Below are 25130 nucleotides of genomic sequence, written 5' to 3'. Positions count from 1 at the left end.
TCCGCCCTTATTTGGGGTTTCCGGGGCGGGCCTGGGAGGAAGGAAGGGGCGGGATCTCTCTGGCCTGGAAGGAATATAAGGCCAGAGAGGAGCCTCGGTAGGGGAGATAGCAGCAGGAGGTTGAGAGAGAGGGAGCTGCCTCTCGACATCCTGGCTGTTTCCGAGGGGGAGGCAAGCTCCGATTCCCCCTCGGACTGGTCTGAAGCCGAGGAGGCTCCTCCGGCCGGGCCTTCCCCCAGGGCAGAGACCCCAAGGGCGACGGCAACGCCTGGGAGGCGTGACAACTTGACGGCACTTAACACACACATCACCATACAGAGATCTAAACAATTTATTGTTGCCACAGTCCTGACTCCTTGCTTCTAATAAAGCTGATAAAATGGCCCATTAAAATTATTTTGTCACTCATAAAGAAGAAGAAGAAGCAGCGTCGGTTTTTATACGCTGACTTTCTCTGCCACTTAAGGGAGAATCAAACCGGCTTACAATCACCTTCCATTCCTCACAACAGACACCCTGTGAGGGATGGTTCATGAAGACTACTAACTAAACATATTTTTGCCATCAGTGCAATATTTCATAAATTTACTTTTCACTCACAACAGCACAATACATTTAACATCTTGAGGGCAGGGTGAATAAATGCTTAAAGTTACCAATTCAGAACTACACAGGAAGACTGTGAGTAAGGAAATACTGCATCACAGCCTAGACATCAAAGCAAAATGTATGATGTCATATAGGTGAGCCACTACTTAGCAATAATTTCTAATCTGGAGAACAATGTAGCATTCTATATTCACAGCACCTTTCTAGGTTTTTATCTATTAAAAACCTCTTGGCACTTCAAATATCTTTAGAAATATTATAATATATCAAGAGGAACAACATTCATAGATTTACCACTGGCAAACTGTTTGCATAAACTGTTTAAAAATACTGGGTGAGACCAACAGAGATTATACACTTGTTGATAACAGTGGTGATTAACTTAATATTCTGTTTGTAGTAGAATACATTGCACAGGGATGGGAATCTAAAACAGCATGTAATTGACAGGTTTATAGTGCTCATATTTACAAATCCAAATTTAGCTAAAAGAGATTGATATGTAGACCAAGTTATAAAATCATTTGTGCAGGCATGAGAATAAAGGGGGGGGAGAGATCCAACTAAAGTAGTCCACGTTGCTTGGTAAATCAAAAAGGTACCAAAAGTAAATCCTATTCAATGCAAAAACTTAAGGTAGGCAAGAGTGAAGAAATATTGTCAACATTCAATCACTTCAGCAATTCACAAAAAACATTATAACGCTCTAATAAAAAGCATGACAAATGAGCATTTCCACACCTTCTAAGAGGACAGGCTCACTCCAGAAGGAAACCAGCCCAGTTCATCATATTGTTTCTGGCTCAAAATATGAACCATTGTTTTCTCTCCTCTCTCCATTATCCATTCAACAAATATTGGACATATTTTCTCTTAGTATCTGGCTTTTCTATATTAGTTTCCCATAAAAGCAACTTGTATTCTTCAAATGCTGTTGTCCACCAAACATTCTTAACTTAATTCCTTTCGGATTTTTTTCTGTTCTCAGCAGTATTGAATGTAAATTACCTGGCACAATACCATCCGAAATATATGAATACCAAGCAATCTTTTTCCACGGTCACCACAGCAAAAAACAAACAACAATCTCACAACCTTTTATAGGCACTAATATATTGATTTTAGTCTATATTTATAACTGGGAAGCCAATGAATAGGGTTGCCAGCTCTGGATTGGGAAATACCTGGAGATTTTGGAGGTGGAGCCTGAGGAGGGCAGGGTTTGGTGAGGGGAGGGACTTCAATGGGATATAATACCATACAGTCCACCTTCCAAAGCAGCCATTTTCTCCAGGTGAACTGATCTCTGTTACCTGGAGATCAGCTGAAATAGTGGGAGATCTCCAGCCACCACCTGGTGGTTGGCAACCCTACCAATGAAGTCTGATCCTGCAGAATGTGGATGGAAGGAATATTTCCTTGTAGACGGGCCTTGCTGGAATCCAGAGTAAATTCCATGGAGGTAGGAAAATTTCTGGAATGCTCGGCCTTTGCCAAGGTGTACAGTATTGTTTCCAGGAAGCAATTCCTTTCACTTCATTGCCACACTTTTTTTTCCATTTTCACCTCTCCACTAAACTTCTAAGCACCACAAGAGCAGTGTGAAGGGTGCATTAGGGATTGCATAAAGTCTGGAACTTAGCTTCCATATACCTTTATATATTCCTAGGTCCCAAGCAGTTGCTGTCATTGGCCAAATTGCTCACAGTGGGAGTTTAGAATGTCCACTCGTTGATGTTTAGTTCTCTTACCTAGTGCTATAGCTGCTGCCAACATAACACAACCTGTGTAGTTTCACACAGTCTTCATCCTGCAAACTACATATGAGAAAAGTACTCAATAAGCTCAGGAAAATAACTAGGGTTTCCAACCTCAGGTGACACCTGGAGATATCCCGCTATTACTGTTGATCTCCCGACAACTAAGATCTGTTCCCCTGGAGAAAATTGCTGCTTTAGAGGGTAGACCCAATGGAACTATACCCTGCTGAGGTCCCTTCCCCTCACCAAACCCAGCTCTCCCCAGGCTTTACCCCCAAAATCTCCAGGTGTTTCCCAACCCAGAGCTGGCAGCCCTAAAAATAACTTAACATCCTTATTCTGGTAGTTGTTTCATAATTACTTTCAGCGTCACAATTATCATCTGATGTTGACAGATAAATCTATTTGTTATCAGATATGGACCCTATTTCCCAAAAAGTGGCACTGTATGGACTGGCAGCCAAGAAAATAAGGGTGAAGCAAATCATGAAAGGTGGTAAAGCTGGATAGAGCCAAATGAGCGTATTTTAATTTCTTAATTTTTGTATTTTTTAATGATTCTAGTTCTGTACATTTTAATCTGTCGTTATATTGTTATACTGATTTAGATTGTAATGGCCTATGGCCTTATACAATAAACTTGACTTGACTCATAATAACTTTTCATAAATATATATGACTTCAAACCTCATCTTAAATAAGATGCATACAATCACTGCTATTTTTAAATATTGTAACTGGCTGGATATTCACACTCACAACTGCAAAAACCTTTAAACCTAAAGAAGTTAAGTAATGCTTCATGTTTGTCTGAATGGTTAACAGTGCAAGCCTCTGCAGAGTTACTCCAGTCTAAACCCACTGGGCTTAACCTAAGGAACTCTAAATAAGATTGCACTGTAAGTCTCCAACATTTGCAACAACAGTTATCTAAGATACAGAATTCCATTTGGTGAATCTAAAATTATTCCCTATGTACACATTTCAAGAGGTTAACTATTTAAATTTAATTAGTAATAAAAACAGATTGGAGCTGAATATTTTATTCAGAACAAACCTTAAAGAAGTTGCAAGGACATACACTGGTTTCTGTATATTATAGTACTAAAGCCTCTGAAGTTAAACACAGATGCTTTTTTTTTTTTTTTTTTTTTTGCCAAAAGCTCCATTATGAGGATAAATTTCTACAATTTGTGTAAGATATCTACAACTTGATGCAGGGACTATTTTTAGATTCATACAATGCAATTAACTTGTGGCCTCACCGCATAAAAAATTAATCTAACCAGTTTATGGGATTATTTATTCAACAAAGATCTCAGAGTCGGGGTGGGTGTTTCACTATAACAGTGATTAAAACCAGTTCTGAAAATGCTGACCTATTAGTTTTTCAGTGGAATTAATAGACTATAACTAATAGGTGAGAGCCAAGCTACACATTATATGGGAGTCCTGCAGTTCAGCTCTCTTGATGTCCCTTTAACATTACAGAGCATCTGCCAGTTTCAGTCATGGCTGCAGCACAAAGGGAAGAGAATTCCATCCTCCCCTCCTCCATCTGTACCATTTCCCTGATGGAAATTTCTCTCCACCCCACCCCTACCCTTTAGACTAATTAGCAGCAGCAAGGAAAATGATATTTACCATATTTAACTTTTTCCCATCCTACTGTGTGGTGTATCCAAGCTCCAGGTTGGGATTTTGTGGGTGGAGTCTGAGGAAGGCGGCGTTTGGAAAGAGGAGGGACTTCAATGCCTTAGAGTCCAATTGCCAAAGTGGCCATTTTCTACAGGAGAACTGATTTCTATTACCTGGAGATCAGCTGTAATAGCAGGAGATCTCCAGCCACCACCTGGAGGTTGGCAACCCTACTACTGTGGCTAGTAAATCTCTCTGAAATGTGCTGGTAGAAATGACATGGATGCCATGGCCCAAGTCCCAGCTGAGTATGTCCCAGGTTTTATCCATTGACATCCAACAGAACAACCAGCATATCTGCCACCTGGTGTTACTTATGCAGAGTCAAGATGGAGCAGTGTTATACGAAACCTGAGGCTGCTGTCCAAGCTGGTAGCCTGACGTCAAGTTTGCTAGAGATGTGATTCATGGAAACACTCATTGTTGAAAAGACGGCAGGTGTTTTTATTGTGTGCTAGTAACACACTAAGAGCCCCGTGGCGCAGAGTGGTAAGCTGAAGTACTGCAGACAAAAGCTCTGCTCACGACCTGAGTTCAGTCCCAACGAAAGTTGGTTTCAGGTAGCTGGCTCCAGGTTGACTCAGCCTTCCATCCTTCCGAGGTTGGTAAAATGAGTACCCAGCTTGCTGGGGGTAAAGGGAAGATGACTGGGGAAGGCACTGGCAAACCACCCCGCAAACAAAGTCTGCCTAGTAAACGTTGGGATGTGACATCACCCCATGGGTTAGGAATGACCTGGTGCTTGCACAGGGGACCCTTACCTTTACCAGCACACTAGTTTAGATTATAGTAGACTGACAGTAGTAGTCTTATATCATCTGTGGGGGAGGCTACCTCCTTCTTGAGTTGGAGTTCTAGCACGTAGTACAATTTAACTTGTGTCCTGTCATTATTAAGGTGAAAAAATTCCTATCCACATTCCACCACTGGCAGTAGGGTTGCCAACCTCCAGGTACTAGCCAGAGATCTTCTGCTATTACAATTGATCTGCAGCCGATAGAGATCAGTTCACCTGGAGAAAATGGCCGCTTTGGGAATTGGCACTGAAGTCCCTCCCCTCCCCAAACCCCACCCTCCTTAGGTTCCTCCCAAAAAATCTCCCACCGGTGGCGAAGAGGGACCTGGCAACCCTAACTGGCAGGAGTGTGCAAATGCTCCGCATGATGTCAAGATCTTAAGTAAGCGTCACTGTACTTTACAGAAAGGAAACATGGACTGGCCATTTCAGTCAATTTCAATGGCAGCCCTGTGCTTCTCATAACTTGTAGTTCAGCCCTCAAACGCTTCTGAATGAGAAGTGGCTTTTTCATCTGAAAAACGTAGCAGATACAAAGGTTTATTTCTATCGTACATAAATTAGGAGACAAGACAGCCCAGTGAATTTAAACTGAAGGCTTTTTAGCATGAAAGCGAGGCATGGGAATTTAAGGGTTAGTTCAGCCACACAGTTTAACCTAAAACCAAATTATCTTTCATTTGCCAGCCTTCATTTCACTGGGGCATGCAAAATGCACGTTTGCCCCTTTGCCTTTTCATTTATTTTAGTTCCAAACTGACACTACAGTTTTTGTGCAGTTTTCATTTTCCTTATGTTTATTACTCCAAAACATTGCCCAGAATCCCTATTCCTATACACATTTCAGGGCTTCTATTACATATTTGTTTGAGCATTTCAAACAAACTACAATTAGGATTTTGAAAAAAATGGGAAGGGGAATTAAAGAACTACTCACAGTCTCTCCAGGAATCTCAGTCCAATGAAAGAGTTGTTCTTTAACCATAAGATCTTGTTATTACTCAAGATGCTGAAAAAGAGTCGCAATAAAGAATTTAGTCAATATAGCATGCTAACAATTTTGCTGATTAAAAACATGTAATTATAGTAAGGGACAGTTCTGCAAAACACTAATCACAGAACTCTGCTCCATTTGAATTTCCCCTTAAGGCAGCAAATAAGATAAAGATGATCATTTACAGTAAGAAGGAACTACATCTTCAACAAGCTCCGGTTTATTAAGCAAGTAGCCAACATGACGAAGCTCAGTATAAAATTTAAAAACAGTGAACTTTGTGAATAATCTGCCTTTTCTTGCATTCACAAACAGAATGCATGTTGACGGCATCTTAAATCATTGCCCATCCCAACTAGTTGGAGCAAAGTTAATAAATAAATAAATAAAAGTTTAAACATTTATATCTCACCTTTCCTTGTGGTTCAAGGTGGCTTACGGAAATAGTTAAAACATTTTCATTTAAACCCAAAATAAAATAGCAAAAATAAAATAGCCAGCGTGGTGTAGTGATTAAGAGCGGTGGTTTGGAGCGGTGGACTCTAATCTGGAGAACTGGGTTTGATTCCCCACTCCTCCACATGAACGGCGGAGGCTAATCTGGTGAGCTGGATTTGTTTCCCCACTCCTACACACGAAGCCACCTGGGTGACCTTGGGCAAGTCACACTCTCTCAGCCCCACCTACCTCACAGGGTGTCTGTTGTGAGGAGGGGAAGGGAAGGTGATTGTAAGCTGGTCTGATTCTTCCTTAAGTGGTAGAGAAATTTGGCATATAAAAACCAACTCCTTCTTCTTCTTCAAACTCCAAATATCTACCTTCCCCTTAAAAGATGCCAACCATTCAAACCCCCTCAAAAGCCCTGGCAAACAAGCAGGCCTTGCAACACCTCCTAAAGATCTCCAACATGGGTGCCCCTCTCACCTCTTCAGGGAATATCTTCCACAGAGCCAGACCCACAATGGAAAAGCCCCAGGCTCTGGTCAATGCCAGACAAAACACCCTAAGTGGTGTGATACTTGGCACATGGCGACATATGGAAGGAGGCGGTTCTTCAAATAAAGAGGGCCCCAGGATGTGAAGGGCTTTAAAGGTCATAACCAGCCCCTTGAATTGAACTCGGAAACAGACTGGCAGTCAATGTAGCTTTTTAAATACATGCAACATATGTTCCCAGCGACTAGCCCGACAGTAGTTGGGCTGCTACATTCTGGACCAGTCGTAGTTTCCGAGTTGTCTTCACGAGAAGCCCCACATAGAGTGTGTTGCAGTAATCCAACCAAGAGGTCATGGAAGCATGGAACAGCACGGCCAGATTACCTGAGTCTAGGCAAACAGAGAGTTGGCGGATCAGATGCAGCTGATAGAAGGTGCCACTGGCCACCATGCCAACCTGCTTCAAACAACAGCAAGGCTGGTTCCATGAGCACCGCCCAGCTTATAACCTGCTCTGAAAAAGCCAACGTCACTCCATCTAGGACAAGTAGATTCAGACCCTCTAGAATATCAGCCTTCCCCATCAGCCTTCCTCACAGACTCTTGATTTACAATCCTTCTCCACTACAAGAAACTATTGCATACCCAGGAGTTAAATTAACTAACCCATGCATACAAACATCTATGACAAGCCTTGTCTTCTGTAGTCACTGGAAGACAGACATGCCTGATATCAGATCTACCACCCTTAGCTTGAAAAGACTTGAGGAGCCCTTCCCAAGGGAATGCTTGCAGTAAATGCTTACACATGATCAGAAAATGCTCAACAAATTAGATTCTGTTCTGGGTTACATTTCTCTTTGGTGACCTACTAACAATCCTTTAGCTAAAACATCAAGTTGTATCTGTAGACTTGACTTCTTCTCACTCTGAGATGATACTTATTGCTCAAACAGCTTCAGAAAGATGTTATTCAGAAATGGTTATTCCTGCTTTGGTGCTGCAGTAAACAGATTCTCTTGCCTACCACACATGCTGTTGAACAGAACTGTACTCTTGTTTGCTGGAATAATATGTTTGAATTGGTACACTCTCCAAGTCACAAGATGACAGCCCTATATTTGTACTTCCTTTCAAAAAACTGTAAGGCTCACTTTAGTCAGTGAAAAGCACAGCCCAGGATACAAAAATGGGAAACCTGCCAAAGTAAATAGGAAGGAAATGGTCACAGTTCTACATAAAACTATGTGGATAGAGGAAATATACATGGGAATAAGTAACACATACTGAGTGGAAATATTGTCTGGTCACTTCAACAATGCCCACCACTCTTCCTAGCCTGATACCATGTTGGGGAACCATGTAAAAAGAGAGAAATATAGGAGTTCTTTAGTTTCAGAACGTAGCTGGAGGAGTAAGAACTGGCCCCTTATTCTCTGAGCAAGAACTCCCTCAGTACCCTAATAGGAAGGGCAACAAGGCAGATCACCTACTTGCCTAGTCCCTTTAACTGGAGATGCTGGAGATTGAACCTGGGACCTTCTGCATGCCAAGCAGATGCTCTACCACTGAGCCACAGCCCCTCCCCATCTTAGCTGTACACCTAAAACTAGTGGTGTCAGGTGACCCTCAAAATGTTTCCTTGAACAGTGCTGGTATTCTGAAATATAAGTGCAAGTGTCCATCTCCGAGGGTGGTGGCTAGTATCAGAGTACAAGGAAATTTATTTGTCTGGAATCAAAGGATCCACCCCCAGCCTTCCCATCTTGCCCAGGAGAAGTCCAGTCACTTGACAGTTGGGCCCGGACCCATTGCCAGCACTGCAGCTCAGGACAGAGCATCCTTTAGGATGTGAAGGAATCTGCCTCCCACAATCTTTTGTGAGAAATTAGACACACTTCATATGGCCCCCAACTCAGAGCAATGAGCACAGGGCCATCTCCCACTGGCAGAGGATGGTGACTCAGGGTGTTTATCAACCCCTCTCCTCTCTTTTCTGACACCACTGGAGCCTGGAAGAGTAAGCCACTAGAGGACATGTCAGCCTGAAAGCCCAAACAGGATGCTCCTCCATGCCACAATTTATTTATTTATTCATATCCCACTTTAGCTCCTTGGATTTATGGCACCTAACAAAGCAACAAGCAGATGCAAAGCAAATATATATATGGTGTGTGAGAGAGTTAAGTGCTATCAAGTCGCTTCCGACTCATGGCGACCCTATGAATCAATGTCCTCCAAAATGTCCTATCTTTGACAGCCTTGCTCAGATCTTGCAAATTGAGGGCTGCGGCTTCCTTTATTGAGTCAGTCCATCTCTTGTTGGGTCTTCCTCTTTTCCTGCTGCCCTCAACTTTTCCTAGCATGATTTTTTTCCTTAGTGACTCTTGCCTTCTCATAATGTGACCAAAGTATGGCAGCCTCAGTTTAGTCATTTTAGCTTCTAGGGTCAGTTCAGGCTTGATTTGATCTATAACCCACTGATTTGTTTTTTTGGCAGTCCATGGTATCCGTGACACTCTCCTCCAACACCACATTTCAAAGGAGTCTACTTTCTTCCTGTCAGCTTTCACACCCATACATAGTAATAGGGAATACGATGGCATGAATTAACGTAATCTTGGTGGCCAGTGACACCGAGCTCCTTCATTGCTGCCCTTCCCAGTCTCAATCTCCTACTGATTTCTTGGCTGCAGTCTCCCTTTTGGTTGATGATGCAGCCAAGGAATAGAAAGTCTTCAACAATTTCAATTTCATAACACTACATATACATAATCCTAAGGGCGAAAACGCATGGTCGCTTTAGTTACCTTTATTCCCTGTTTCAGTCAGGATTCAGCCTGGATCGAACGCACATTTGGCGAAACGCATGCGTTCGATTCTGGCTGAATCCTGGCTGAAACAGGGAATAAAAGAGGCTAAAGCAACCAAGCGTTTTCGCCCTAATTCAAAAAGGACAAGACAACCTGCCAAAAAAAATTTTTAAACCACTGCCATATCTGCCAGAACAATTTGTGTGTGTATAAAGTGCCGTCAAGTCGCAGCCGACTTATGGCGACCCCTTTTTGGGGTTTTCATGGCAAGAGACTAACAGAGGTGGTTTGCCAGTGCCTTCCTCTGCACAGCAACCCTGGTATTCCTTGGCGGTCTCCCATCCAAATACTAACCAGGGCTGACCCTGCTTAGCTTCTGAGATCTAACGAGATCAGGCTAGTCTGGGCCATCCAGGTCAGGACTACCAGAACAATTTACCCACCACCAAATGCCCTTTGAAATAACACTGTTTTACATGCTTTCCTGAATACAGAGAATGAATGTGCCCTCTGCTCTCACGCTACTAAGCCATTCCAAAGGACTGAACCAACCCCAGAAACAGTAACAGTAATAAGAGAGAGTACCACAAAACAGTAATAAGAGAGAGTACCACAAGAGGTTTGTGCAGCTGGTGTGCGGGTATATACTAGGGCCCATTCTCACTTTCTCGCCCAATTGTCATCCTTTGTTTCACCGAATTATAGTGAAAGAGTTTATAAAGACTTCATGAATTCACGAGTCGGCTTCCAACATAAGCACGGTCTTGCAGCCAAGTCAAAGATTAAACGCTTCCTTTTGTTGGCAGAATCAGAGTAGCATGAAACATTATCAGCATTTGCCCAGCTTGTTAATAACTCACCTGTTAGACTCCTAATCACAATCTGTTAGCATTCTAACAAGCTAACCTAATTATCAGCTAGTACCAGTAGCATGTGTGGCAGCTTGACCCTATCCACATGGTGGAACGCGGCAATACTACAAATGATTTATTCTGTTTTCAGGCCTTGCATGCACAATAACTGGGTGACTAGGAGTGCTGTTCTAAAGAATATTTTGCTGGCATACACCCAAGTAGGGTGTATACACTGAATACACCCAAGTACGATTCGGAGTAGACCTGCTTAAGATAGCACTATAGGACTGTATAAACTATACCCAAAACTATTATAGGTGACTAGATTTGATCTAAAAATGAAGAGGCTTGCATCTATCTCCATGTGGCAACACAATTTGCTCCACAAATACAAAGTAAATTGTATCTGGAAAATACCTTGATTAGAGGAGGAGGAGGAGGAGAAGTAGAGTTGGTTTGTATATGCCAACTTTCTCTACCACTTAAGGAAGAATACAACTGGCTTACAATCACCTTCCCTTCCCCTCCCCACAACAGACACCCTGTGAGGTAGGTGGGGCTGAGAGAGTGTGACCAGCCCAAGGTCGACCAGCTGGCTTCGCGTGTAGGAGTGGGGAAACAAATCCAGTTCACCAGATTAGCCTCCGCCGCTCATGTGGAAGAGTGGGGAATCAAACCCAGTTCTCCAGATCAGAGTCCGCCACTCCAAACCACCGCTCTTAACCACTACAATTTTCAAGGTGAACAGGCTGCTTGTGGGGGAGACTGAAACCAGCCCTCCCTCAACCTGAATCTTCTGTCAACGTTGCCTGTGACAATTTGGAGCTTCTTGTCACCTCATCTGGTGCTGCTTTGGCACCATACCTAACTGTATTCTCCCATGTGAGTGAACAGGAAACAGTACAGGTAGAGGTGAAACCAACCCACTCTCACTTAAGGAACTGAGCAAACAAAGTTTACCACCCAAAAGTGTAGGGAAGCCTGACCTGTGAGTCATGACTAGGTTATAACTGTCATTATTAGAATAAAAGCTGTGCTAGAAAAATGGCTCTTATACATCGTTAAGGGTACATTCCTAAACAGAGTTACACCTTTCTAATAGTGCATTTACAAGAGTGTAACATTGCTTACAATTGCCCTGACAGATTAATTTGTGACATGGTGTAAACTCTTTCCCCCTATATGTGTAACAAATCTTAGACAGCCAGCATGGTGTAGTGGTTAAGGTGTCAAATTAGAACCTGGGAAATGCAGGTTCAAATCCCCACTCACGCCATGGAAGCTTGCTGGATGGCCTTGGGCCAGTCACAGACTCTCAGCCCTGACTAGTATTTAGATAGGAGACCTCCAAGGAATACCAGGGTCATGATGTGAAGGCAGGCAATGGCAAGCCACCTCTTGAAACATCTCTTGCCTTGAAAACCTTATGGGATCGCCGTAAGTCAGCTGTGACTTGACAGCAAAATAAAAGTCCATTGGCGAGAGAATGGGGATGCAGGACAGGAAATAAACACAAAGGAAGGAAGGCTGTACCCAGATATGCTGATTATGTAGCCACCAGATAGAATATTTCAGGGAAAGCAAAAGCCAAGCTATATGAGCAGATGTCTGATCAGAGATCAGGCCTCCTCAAATTGAACTGAATCTATTCACCTTAGCATATTTTTTCCTTCTGTACAAAAGCAGTTGAAGAGAGAAGGCAGCATGGTATTGCCTGATCTCGCAGATCTCGGAATCTAAGCAGACTCAGTACTTGGAAGGGAGACCACCAAGGGACACTCTACAGAGGAAGGCAATGGCAAACTACCTCGGCTTCTCACTTGCCTTGAAAACCCCTTGCTGGGGTCTCCATAAATCGGCTGTGATTTGATAGCACTTCACACACTCACAAAGCAGTTCATCATACATTTTTAATGTAATGGGGTGTCCTGTCTCTATAGTTGCCATCTCAGTGTTGAGAAATTTCAGGAAATTTGGAGGTGGAACTTGGGAAGGGTGGGGTTTGGAGAGAGGAGGGACCTCAGCAGGGTCAATTAAAGTGGAAGTACCTAATTTTATGGCTGCACTCAAAGAGGAGATGGGATAAGAAGAAGAGTGTGAGCTGGAGTATCTCCTAGACTCATTCACTTAGCAGCAAACTATTACATCTGAATGATAATGTTAAGGGTAGCTGAATATCCAAACAAATACACAGTGACTAAAATACAGCATTCTTAAACTATAAGAATGTTCAGAAAGAAGCAATCAAGAAGATCATTATCTGCACTAGCTGAAATGAGAAGGTGATACTAATCCCAAAGACCTGGTGTGAAGAAATATTCAGGAAGGTTCAGTTGCAAATCGAGAATAAAAGCAATTATATACCAGTGGTCATAATAATAATGGCACCATTTTATATTTATTTGCTTCTTGCTTAAGCTATTCTTTGTCTTGCCAGCTTTTCCTTGCATCCAGTGTACAGGAGACTACTTTTGAGGTCATTTTGTCTGTCGCATATTTATCCTACTGTTACTCTGAGCAGCTCAAAGTGCCATACATAATTCTCCCATCCTCTAGTTAATCTTTATGACACCATGACAACACCAAAGCTGACAGATGCACAAGGTCACTCAGTGAGTATTACGGCAGAATAAGGATTTGAACCCTGACTTCCTTGGTTCAAAACTGTACACCACCTTGAGTACGCCACCCTGGCACTCAAACTGTGCTGCAACTTTTAAGACCTCTGTGATGGACTTTAATCTCTTTGTAACTTGAATTTCAGGAGCCCAGTGGCCCAGAGTGGTAAACTGCAGTACTACAGTCCAAGCTCTGCTCACGACCTGAGTTCAATCCCAACGGAAGTTGGTTTCAGGTAGCCGGCTCAAGGTTGACTCAGCCTTCCATCCTTCCAAGGTTGGTAAAATGAGTACCCAGTTTGCTGGGGGTAAAGGGGAGACGACTGGGGAAGGCACTGGCAAACCATCCCGTAAACAAAGTCTGCCTAGTAAATGTGACGTCACCCAATGGGTCAGGAATGACCCAGTGCTTGCACAGGGGGCCTTTACCTTTTTAACTTGAATTGACCAGCATCCTCATTTTCTTTCTCTCTCTCTCTCATCCATTCTGTCTATATAACTGGTGAGTCAAATTCTCACCAATATCCTCAACTATTTGAAGGATTTTAATAAAATAACTGTTTAGAAAATTTTGAAATGCAGGATTATTCTTTGATTTAAGTTACATGGAATAAACTTTCTTCCTTGGGAAGCTTTTCCAAGCAAGCACTAAGGTTTGCTTTCTTTCTGTCACCCCAGGAAACTGGATGAACAGGATCTAAAGCTTTAAGTTGGTAGCAATATCCAGAGTCTTGCCTTTAGAGAGGTAAAACTACTTAATTTAAATAGCTTTGTGTATATTCCTGTGCTGCACCTGTAATTTTTGGCTTTGTGGACCAGGCAGCAAGGCAGAAGTACCTTGGCAGGACTTTTCCACTTTCCTCACTATTCTTGCTTTGGAGCAGCAGAGAGAGAAAAAAGTGTTCCTTCCAAATCGAAAAAGGATGGCAGTAATAAAATGCTCAGTAGAGTGTTTACAACATTACCTGGTGCTAGGTTATCAAAAGTCCTCATGTTCTTGCAATGTGCTTTGTCCCACTTCTTGCTTAAAAGTCTGGAGAGAGATTTATACTATAAATGTATACTATAAATTATCAGGCACAAAGCAAAGGGGTAGAGGACAGTTGGCAGATCTGTGGAAACAGACCTACAAGATTGCTGTGTTTAAGTTCATTTCTCTGTGGCTCTGTTTACTTTCAAAACTAATACATTGAGGACTTCTACACTATTTATGCAGTGAAGACACTTAACATAAGAACATCAATGACCTGGAGTTGGGGGTGAACAGCGAGATGGCCAAGTTTGCAGATGACACCAAATTATTTCAGGCAGTTAAAACAAAATCGGACAGTGAAGAGCTAAGGATCTCTACAAACTGGAAGAATGGGCATTAAAATGGCAAATGAGATTCAATGTGAGCAACTGTAAAGTGATGCATAGTGGGGCAAAAAATCCCAACTTCACATATACACTGATGGGATCTGTGATGGCAGCGACAGACAAGAAAGGGATCTTGGGGTGGTAGTGGATCGCTCGATGAAGATGTCAACCCAGTGTGTAGCTGCTGTGAAAAAGGCAAATTCCATGCTGGCCATAATTAGACAAGGAATAGAGAATAAAACTGCTGCTATCATACTGCCCTTGTACAAATCTATGGTGAAACTACACTTGGAATACTGTGTACAGTTCCGGTCACCATACCTAAAAAAGGATATTGCAGAGCTTGAGAAGGTCAGAAAGGAGCAACCAAAATGATCAGGGGACTACAGCAACTGCCCTATGAGGAGCGATTGAAACGCTTAGGGCTGTTTAGCTTGGAAAGAAGGTGATTAATGGGAAACATGATAGAGGTCTATAAAATTATGTGTGGTACGGAGAGAGAGGACAGGGAGAAGCTTTTCTCCCTCTCACATAATACTAGAACTGGGGGGGTGTCATCTGCTGAAGCTGGAGGGTGAAAGATTCAAAACGGATAAAAGGAAGTATTTATTCACACAACGCATAGTTAAATTATGGAACTGCCCCAGGATGTGGTGATGGCTGCCAACTTGGAAGGCTTTAAGAGGGGAGTGGAAATGTTCATGGAGGAGAGGCTTATTCATGGCTACTAGTAAAAATGGCTACTAGTCATGATGCATACCTATTCTCTCCAGGATCAGAGGAGCATGCTTATTATATTAGGTGCTTTGGAACACAGGCAGGATAATGCTGCTGCAATTGTCATATTTGTGAACTTCCTAGAGGTACCTGGTTGGGCCACTGTGTGAACAGACTGCTGGACTTGATGGACCTTGGTCTGATCCAGCCTGGCCTTTCTTATGTGCTAAGACACTTCCCACATGGATGTTTGATGATGCTGTACATGTGACACAATACTGGGTATACAAGAAGCATGATATGCACAACACAGCCAAGAGGCATCCTAACCATACTCTGGCAATCTTGTAACCAACTACCATCTTTTAATAGAAACCAGTCCACATTGCCCTGCTAGTTGATTTCTCCAAACATTTTTCTACATCATGCATGACATCACATTCAAAATTAAAGGAGAAGAACACAAAAGGACTATGGACAGCTTTTTAAATTAACTCTGATTAAACACAGTTGGGGCAATATTTGAAGGCCAACCTATCATAATCAGATAAGTAAGCAACACAGGACTACATTCTGTATACTATAACCACGATTTCTGTCATAATTCAGTTAAACATATTTTAGTATCATTCACTCGCTCTACTTGTTAATTTTTTTAAAAAACATGTCCCATGCCCAAAAGACCTCCAGGCACATCTACATAATTAAAATACTTACGATGAATAATTAACATGCAATACATAGGTTGAGAGATTAAAGCCATAAAATGTTAACACCACAGATATGCATCCTCTGTACATCTGCCTACCAAGACAGATTTTTCCAGAAAGTCAACAATTCAAACTTAAACAGGCCAGGGCAGATACAAAATTCAAGAGACAAAAACCCAGTTCCCACAATCAACAGTAGCGCTGTACTCCACATACAGTGTGCCTGCAGTAATTTGCCTTGTAGTCTTTAAAATGTAAGGTCCTTTAGGGACAGGGGTCTCTCTTTATTTTTGCTCATAGAACTCTGTAAATGGGCATCCACCAAGCCAATGTGAAATGGCAATACCCTCCCACAACCTCCTGCAAAATTGAAGCTGCATTGTGAAAAACTCACCAGAACTACATGGCAATCAGCAGAACTACAGTTTACAAGGACAGCTTGGCACACAGAACAATCTTTATGTAGTATTCAAGAAGCCATTTCCTTTCCACGGTATCGGTCGCTAGACTTTCTGGGGACCACACTCTGTCTCCTTCCTCCCAAGCCTATAATTTCAGGAGTACCAATTTGCTATATATGCTATATATGTAGCCAACTGATATATATCAGTGGCTTATGACAAGAGGTTTTTGTGCTCACTATATGGAACTAACTCCTTTCCTTGGGCACATCCATATCAATCTATGGGATGACAAAATATGAATCCCCCAAACCTCACAAGAATCAAGGTAATGCAAATGGAACTACTTCAGAAAAGCAGGACGTCCATTCTGCAACTAGGGTTGCCGGGTCCCTCTTCACTACTGGCGGGAGGTTTTTGGGGCGGAGCCTGAGGAGGGCGAGGTTTGGGGAGGGGAGGGACTTCAATGCCATAGAGTCCAATTGCCAAAGAGGCCATTTTCTCCATGGGAACTGATCTCTATCGGCTGGAGATCAGTTGTAATAACAGGAGATCTCCAGCTAGTACCTGGAAGTTGGCAACCCTATCTACAACATTTCTAAACCACTGGCAAACCTTTGAACCACAGATCCAGCTCAAGTAAAACATATTGTTTCTATTTGTTTTCCCAAAGATGAATTTGGTTGCGCAAATATTCTCAGCCCTAAAGGTCGGTTTATAGATCAGTCGCGACAGGAAAACATTCCCGTGTTGAGGTTCTATGCAATCAACTGTATCCATGAAATTCAACACCTGGAAAATCTATTGCATTGACATATGGCTGTGGAAACAGCTCTGATAGTATAAACAGTAGGCCAAGCTAGAGAGAACTAAAGCTTCAAAATCTTGTTACACTAGTTTAAATAATATTACAGTCATTTTAAAATAATACACTGCATTCCTTTTTAAGTCTATACATGTATTTATTCAATTTTCTGATTCATTGCATCCCAAAGGCTTGGGAAAAGGAACGTTATTAAACAAACACACAATAAAACCTTTTTTAAAACTTCACTTATACTCCACTTTTCTCTCCAAGAGGAACCAAAAGTGGCATCCAAATCTCAAACCACTACACCACACTGGTGCTCTTTGTATTTTAATTGTAATTTTTATTTTATTTTTATTTATTACAGATAAAATGTAACACCATATGTTTCTTCCCTGGATCACTTCCAACCAGAAAAAATGACATTACTGCCCAAGTATTCCTTCCAGTCAGTGCCAGTTCCCAGTGGGGTGGGGGGCTGGGCAGGAAGTCGCCAGGGGCCCCCTTTTGCTCACCACCAGGCTCTTCTCATGCTTCCATTTCTACCCCCCAACTACATGTCTAGGGTTGCCAGCTCCGGGTTAGAAAATACCTGGAGGTTTTTGAGGCGGAGCCTGAGGGGGACAGGGTTTGGGGAGGGGAGGGACTTCAGTGCCATAGAGTCCGATTGCCAAAGCGGCCATTTTTTCCAGGGAAACTGATCTCTATCGGCTGGAGATCAGTTGTAATAGCGGTAGATCTCCAGCCACCACCTGGAGGTTGGTAACCCTGTATATGTCGTCCCACCTGACTGTTCATCCTTTCCCCCCTCAAAAGCCTTTCTACTGCCTGTGCTCACAGGCACCTGCACCACAGGTGCATGCCCTTTCCCCAAGAGCGCTGGTCGGTGTGTGCTGCTGGTAGTGCTGCCACTGTGGCCGCCAGGAGTGTCGCCGTTCTGCACCACCCACAAGCACTTCCCCAGCAACTCTGGGAAATGGGAGCATGGGGGTGGTGGTGGAGTGCTTCCAAACGAATGGGAGGGAAGGGCACAGAGGGAAGGGAGGAGTGTTGGGTGGTCAGGGACAGTGGGCCCTGCCAGAAGCTTGGGACAGCTGCCCCACTACAGGATATACTGACATCAGCCTTGCTGCCAGTTAGCCTATTAATCTAGCCTGGAAAAGGACACCGGTTCAAAAAAGAGAGGGAGTGGTTTTAATCATCACTTGCATTTACTTCTTACATTTGTATCCTATCCTTCAACCCCAGGACCACAGAATTATCTCCTTCTCTCCAACTTAGGTGGCTCTTCATTTGGAAGAAAAGCCACTTAAACTAGAGAAAGTCCCATTAGGCTCAGGGCCGGCACCAGTCGTTTTTACGCTATAGACAAGGCTAACTACTTGTGCCCCCCCCCCACTGCTAACCAATTTTCAAAAACAGATGTCTTGTAGAAAAATAAAAGCACAAAACTTTTTGTAAGACATTATAGTTAATTATATTCCATAGAACTGTTGTGGTACTTGTCTTAAAATAAATAATATAAATTGTCAGCTGCTGTGCTGGCCAATGGCCGTAATAATAAATGTAAATGTAATCGTCAGTTGCATTTTTTCAAGAAACAAATCTGTTTAAAATGGTGCCCCTCAGGCCAGTTCTGCACCCCTCTGAGGTCTGCGCCACAGGCAACCGCCTAGTTTGCCTAATGGTAGCACCGGCCCTGATTAGGCTCCTTAGACAATGGTGGAATCTCAACCCAGTAGGTCTACTTCATCATACTGGTTCTCTAACATCCAGTGGATTTTTTGTTTTGTTTTTGCTGATTTTTTTTTAAAAATACTATAGTGGCAACTCACATTCCTGATGATGCAATCAAAACTCCGGAATGTGCTACTGCCCTGAAATTCTAATTTAGGAAAGTTATGTTATTGTTAGATTTAATTGTATTATTCAGGGCTTAAATAGACATGACTCCTTTCTTAGCCATGGGTGTTAAATTGCTGAAGATAATTAGATAGTCTCTGTTATCACTAATTATAGCAGTTATTAAAAGGTCAGAATGGTTAGATAAATTAAATGACATGTTTTATATTATCAAACTGATGGACTATTTAAGAAGGAAGCCTCTAAAAATATTTACATTTGAAGATAAATGGTGAATCAGATAGCAAATATTTTCTTCTAGCAACTATAGTGATCAGATCACTGCCTCTTCCAGTGCTCTGGTTTACCTATTTGTAGAATGAATGTAGCAGCACGTAATTCATATGTGAGTAAGATATTTCAGGCAGATACTCCAAAAGTACTCTGAGAGAAGAAAGGTGCTATAAGCTGAACAGGATATAGTCTTTGAATGCACATAACCTGCAGGCACAAAATACAAGAAGGGTGTGTTTTAATTCACCACAAAAACTATTTGAAAGCCAATAATACTTTTTAAAAAACTAGATTATAGTCGTATTTTATTGACTACTAGTATGAAAGTATGGATGGAGATGTAGAAGGACAAAGTAGAGGTTCTATGAACAAAGATTTATAGCATTTTTGATTCTCTGTTCATTAATATTCTTTGGAGTGGCGATTGTGTTTGCGCATGCAGTCACGTGCATGCGATGACATCACTCCTGGTTTTACTTCTGGAAGCGTTGCATCGCCACGGCTGCTTCAAATCAACCGCAGCGATGTGGTGCTTCCGGAAGTAAAACCAGAAGTGACGTCATCGTGTGTGCATGACCGCCCCAGCCCCGCCCCCCAAAACCTCCCGCCGATCAAGAGGGGGGACCTGGCTAAGAGCTGTTTGGCTCTTGACAGAGGTTCCACGCCTTTGGGCATAAAAGCTAAATACTTGCAAACAGAAAAAACAGTTGCTTAGTCCAGATCTTATTCACCTGCTATAAAGCTGCTCCCCATCTTCCTCCCGTGCTACAGTGCTCAGTCAAGTATAACCCCCCTCCTTTTAAACAAAATGTAGCCAACAAGGCTGCATGTGAAAACCTTGTCCCTAGCAGCATTTTCCAAAAGAAAACCTCTCCAAGTTGTTCCTATCCTTGCAAGAGATAAGATACGGGAACTTCAAGGGTTGAAGATCTCTTCGTGGGGCCTGGAGATCTCCCAGAATTACAACTGATCTCCAAACTGGAGTTGGAGTGGAAAACGGCCCCTTGTGATGCGTTTTACACCCAGAAGTGCCGCATCGCAACAGGCCTTTACCACTCAAACTGGGACTTTGAGTGGAAACCAGCCCTTTGCAATGCAGCGCTTCCTGGTATAAATCGGAAGTGATGAAGCACTTCCGGGCATGCATGGCCCGCCCACCCCCCTTCACTCTAAAAACCTCCCGCCGAAGAAGGGGGACCTGGTAAGCCTAATTATACCCCTCTGAGGCTCCTCCCCTCCTCAAAGCCTGCCCTCCACAGGCTCCACCCCCAAACCGCCAGAATTTCCTAACTTGAAGTTGGCAACCCTAACCTCATCCCATTCCATGCCAATTTATGGCAACATTAAAAAAAGACCAGCGTAAATACAGATGAAAGTCACATGTTGTTTGTTTGGCCAAACAACGTACTGGTCCCCAGATTTCATTTTTAAAAGGAAATCTTTAGCCCTCTTTCTTGTGAAGGCAAAATGTTATAATTTTGCAACAGGAGAAATTAGAGACTTTTTAAAAGTAAAATTGAGGAAGAGTATGTTGTGGCAATAGATTGTCATAATGACTGTCATAATGATAAAGCAATCTGTCAATTACCAATCAAAAAAAAACTCTCCAGGAGAGGTGGAAATGGGGGCTACAGGAGGGCCTGAGGCAAGGAGAGTGCGGAGAAAGCAGCTGTGTGGATGATCCTTTGCCACTACAAAAGCTTCTGCATTCATAGCCGCAACAAGCGCTACACAGGACGCAGCTCATAAATTCCTTTAGCCAGCATTATGACATAAGTAATTGTAGTTAATGCTAACCAGATCTCCTTCATTGACAGTGTCTGAAGTAAATTTGGAAACTGTTTTGAGAGGAGAATCTGTATAGACCAGCCCACTCTAGGGTCTGCCAATGAGGCCCTAATGAGAATATCATCGCATTAAAATGTATAATTCCAATGAGAAATCCAGAAAATTTTTGTCTACGAATGTGCATAAGCAGGACATGGGATTATTGACTAAATAAATTATAAGGCAGAGGTTCAAAGCAATCATCTTTGAAGACAGCCATTTTCTTTCTGATGGAACAGTCCTAGCATTGGATTGAAGCAACTATATAGGCAAAGGATAGGACAAGGAGGTTTATGAATTGAGGGAATGGAGAGTCACACAGATTGGTTAGGAACAGTTCTGTGGGAACTCTAGAGGACTGGAGCCAACTGGGGGCGGGGCTGAGGGGCCAGACCTGAACAGCAGGATGATATGGACGCAAGGAGAAAATCGATGCCACGGGAAGGAGTCCCATTGGGGCTGAGGCTGAACTGGAACCTGGAGGGGCAGAGAAGGGGCATGGTCAGTTATTGGGCTGGACGCTTAAAGCGGTGGTGCACCATAGTTGGGAGGCAGCCAAGGACTGAGCCTAAGCAGGAGCAAGTTTGAGAGTGGACTGCATGCCTGGGAATGCTGTGAACTACCTAGAGCACAGTGGGGGTCAAGTACTATTTGATGGCCAACTCAGTGAAGACAAGAACAGCAGTGAAAGACCTCTTTATTGCCATGGAGCCTCGCCCTCTTCCCAGGCTACTGCAGTCCTCTTCATTACAAATACCACACCTGCCCACCTAAGGTTGCCAACTTCCAGGTACTAGCTGGAGATCTCCTGCTATTAGAACTGATTTCCAGCCAATAGAGATCAGTTCATCAGGAGAAAATGGCCACTTTGGCAATTGGACTCTATGGCATTGAAGTCCCTCCCCTTCCCAAACCCCTCCCTCCTCAGGCTCCGCCCAAAAAACCTCCTGCCGGTGGCGAAGAGGGACCAGGCAACCCAGCCCACTCCATCCCAAAATCCTGTGACAAGTACATTAAGTTTATTTTCCCCTACTACTATATCGCCCTGACCTGGATGGCCCAGGCTAGCCTGATCTCGTCAGATCTCAGAAGCTCAGCAGGGTCAGCCCTGGTTAGTATTTGGATGGGAGACCACCAAGGAAGTCCAGGGTTGTTGTGCAGAGGAAGGCACTGGCAAACCACCTGTTAGTCTCTTGCCATGAAAACCCCATAAAGGGGTCGCCATAAGTCGGCTGTGACTTGACAGCACTTTACACACACACACTACTGTATCAGGTATTGTGTTTATGTATAGTGCCATCAAGTCAGAGCCGACTTCTGGCGACCACAGCAAGGGGCTGTCAAGACAAGAGAGAAGCAGAGGTGGCTTGCCATTGCACAGCCTTCCTTGGTGGTCTCCCTTCCAAGTACTGACCCTGCTTAGCTTCCAAGATTTGATGAAATTGGGCTATATCATGCCACTTTCCCTCCCACATCATGTATTACTGTCATCTAAATTTAACTAGACAGAGCGAAAAAAGGATCTAGAACTTTACCTCAAGTTTTTTCAGTACATCTTGGAAAAAAAAAACGTATTCCAAGATAATCACCTCGCATGAGAACACCAGATTCATTGCAACAGAAACCAAACCCTTTAAAAAAAACATTAAGCAGCAGCAATGCACAGAATTGAGATATTTTTAATTATTTGGCCTCTGGGTCAAAAAACTGCTATTACTACCTTCTCTCTGCAACATTCAGTGCAGATGCAAATGCACTTCTGGATGCATATACTCCTCACTGACCTCCACTTTAACCAGCTGGACTGGTACAATCATCATCCACAGTCACAACATTTGTTTTTTTGCATGCAGCTAAGGCTGAATTGCCCGGACCTGGATGGTCCAGGCTAGCCTGATCTCGTCAGATCTCAGAAGCTAAGCAGGGTCAGCCCTGGTTAGTATTTGGATGGGAGACCACCAAGGAAGACCAGGGTTGCTGTGCAGAGGAAGGCACTGGCAAACCACCTCTGTTAGTCTCTTGCCATGAAAACCCCAAAAAGGGGTCGCCATAAGTCGGCTGCGACTTGACGGAACTTTACACACACACACACACACACACACACACAAGGCTGAATTAAGGTCAAAAAAATTATCCATTAAGTAATAGATTCTGCTTAAACTTCAGGGCACAATAGAGTAGCATTATTCATTATTCAGTTATATGGTGTTGATAGGAAAGGGTATGATTTCCTAAACCTACATATTCCATCTGTTCCTGGCAATAACAAAAATTATGATTGTGCGTTTCCTGGGTTCATATGAGTCTGTAATATAGTGAGAGAATCTGGAAGCCTGCCCCACATATAAGCTCCTTTCAAACTGCCCTTATAATCCATTTGAGCATCCGGTTGCTGATGGATTTTCTGTGTCATTTCAGACAAAGCCGCTTGTGTCCCGTTGGCATCCCGGGGCTCAGCTGGTTTTTATGAAAACTGCTTTCTCCCGGTTTCAGTTCTTCGCTGCACTTCTGAGTCACTCCAGTGTCCTGTTTAAAATGCCTGGAGCACTTCCCAAAGGACTGGTTTTTGCCTGCATTTTTTAGCACCACATTCTTTTTCAGCTTTTTTTTAAACATTCTAAGATTAACGCTATAGCACCATAGCAACCCAATGCATCTGAATGCTGGTGATATAGCACTGAACTGCTATATCACCAGCATTCAAGTGCATTGGATGGCTATGGTGCTACAGCACTATTCTTAGAAAGTTTTTTAAAAAGCCAAAAGAGAATGCACCACTAAAAAAGGAGCGGAGGGGGTATGGCACTGTTTGAAATGACCCAGAGTACTTCAGAGCACTTTACAAAGCTTTAGAGATGATGGATCATAGACAGATAGAATTGAACTGTACGAAATGCCTGTCCCTGTATCGCTTTACTCAGAATCGGGCCAACAACGGATAACATCCAGTTTAGAACAGTAATCTGAAAGGGGCCTTACATTTAATCCAGTGTTTAATTTTTCTGATAAAGCATGATCCAGATAATCTCCCCAACTCTTCAGACTCCACTAAGACTGGAAGGTTACTGTTTTGTGTGGGTTCCAGACCACATGCATGCTTAGGATATTGTTGTTCTACTACTAGAATATGACCATTCCACTACAGGGGATGGTGACGCCATGGCTCTGTTCTCTATATCAAGTTTTTCAAACCCTTACTGCTGAAATAGTAATAATGCCACCTCTCCTCTTTTGTTCTACCATCTAGTCATCATAATTAAAGATGGGACTTGCCAAGAAGTTAGTACATGGATTTTAAGTAGAAAAGAGCAAGAGTCCAGTAGCACCTTAAAGACTAACAAAATTTCTGGCAGGGCGTGAGCTTTGGTGAAGCCATAGCTCACTTCTTCAGAATGCTCCTACCCCGCCAGAAATTTTGTTAGCCTTTAAGGTGCTACTGGATTCTTGCTCTTTTCTACTGCTAGTGACAAACTAATACGGCTACCCATCGTGATCTATTTCCATGGATTTTAAGGTGTGCCCCTTTACTTTAAAGAAAGAAAAAGCACACTTTTGAATTTGGGACTCGTTTTTAGAAACACTTTCTTCTTGGCTTATCCAAAATTTATTTAATGGCTGCAATCTTAAATTTACTACCTGTAGCATAAATACTTTATCCAGAAAAGATGAAGCACAGAATGACTGATAGATTCAAAATGGTTTGTAGAAATAAAACATGAATGCACTGTCAATTAATGAACAAATGCATAATTACTGCCTACTAGGAATTTTCTCACTGGAAAACAAGCACGCTTCCATTTTTATGATACACTAGTCAGGAATAGTATCAGACTAAATATATAAAGTTCACTTTAACAGAGTGTTTCTGATAGTCCCTTGACAAGATACCTTGACTTTTACCCTCCTTACTGTGCTCATTTCTATAATTAGGCACTGTTTAGTTTTGTTACTTATTTAATGTCTTCATTGTTCAGGCAACCCATTCTGGGGGGGGGAGGTATTTCCACAGCGGCTGGGAGCAACGCGCCCACGCCACCTCCTCAGAGGCTTCCCGGCCACCACAGAGGTAAAAAAGGAATTTTTTAAAAAAAGGA

At 42.8% G+C, this 25130-nt stretch overlaps 1 protein-coding gene across 1 annotated transcript in view; it reads right to left on the bottom strand.

Annotated features, from left to right (window-relative positions):
- Window positions 1-25130, bottom strand: part of ADGRA1 (adhesion G protein-coupled receptor A1) — a 475126-nt gene that overhangs the window by 418849 nt on the left and 31147 nt on the right. The window contains exon 2 of the mRNA XM_056849586.1: window positions 5801-5872. Within this exon, the coding sequence (XP_056705564.1) occupies window positions 5801-5872 (72 nt within the window). The remainder of the gene's footprint in view (window positions 1-5800; window positions 5873-25130) is intronic.

This window comes from Euleptes europaea, chromosome 5 (genome assembly GCF_029931775.1).
Source record: "Euleptes europaea isolate rEulEur1 chromosome 5, rEulEur1.hap1, whole genome shotgun sequence".
NCBI classification, from domain to species: Eukaryota; Metazoa; Chordata; class Lepidosauria; order Squamata; family Sphaerodactylidae; genus Euleptes; species Euleptes europaea.
The sequence above is the reverse complement of the archived record's forward strand: the minus strand, read 5'-3'. Positions and strand labels throughout refer to the sequence as shown.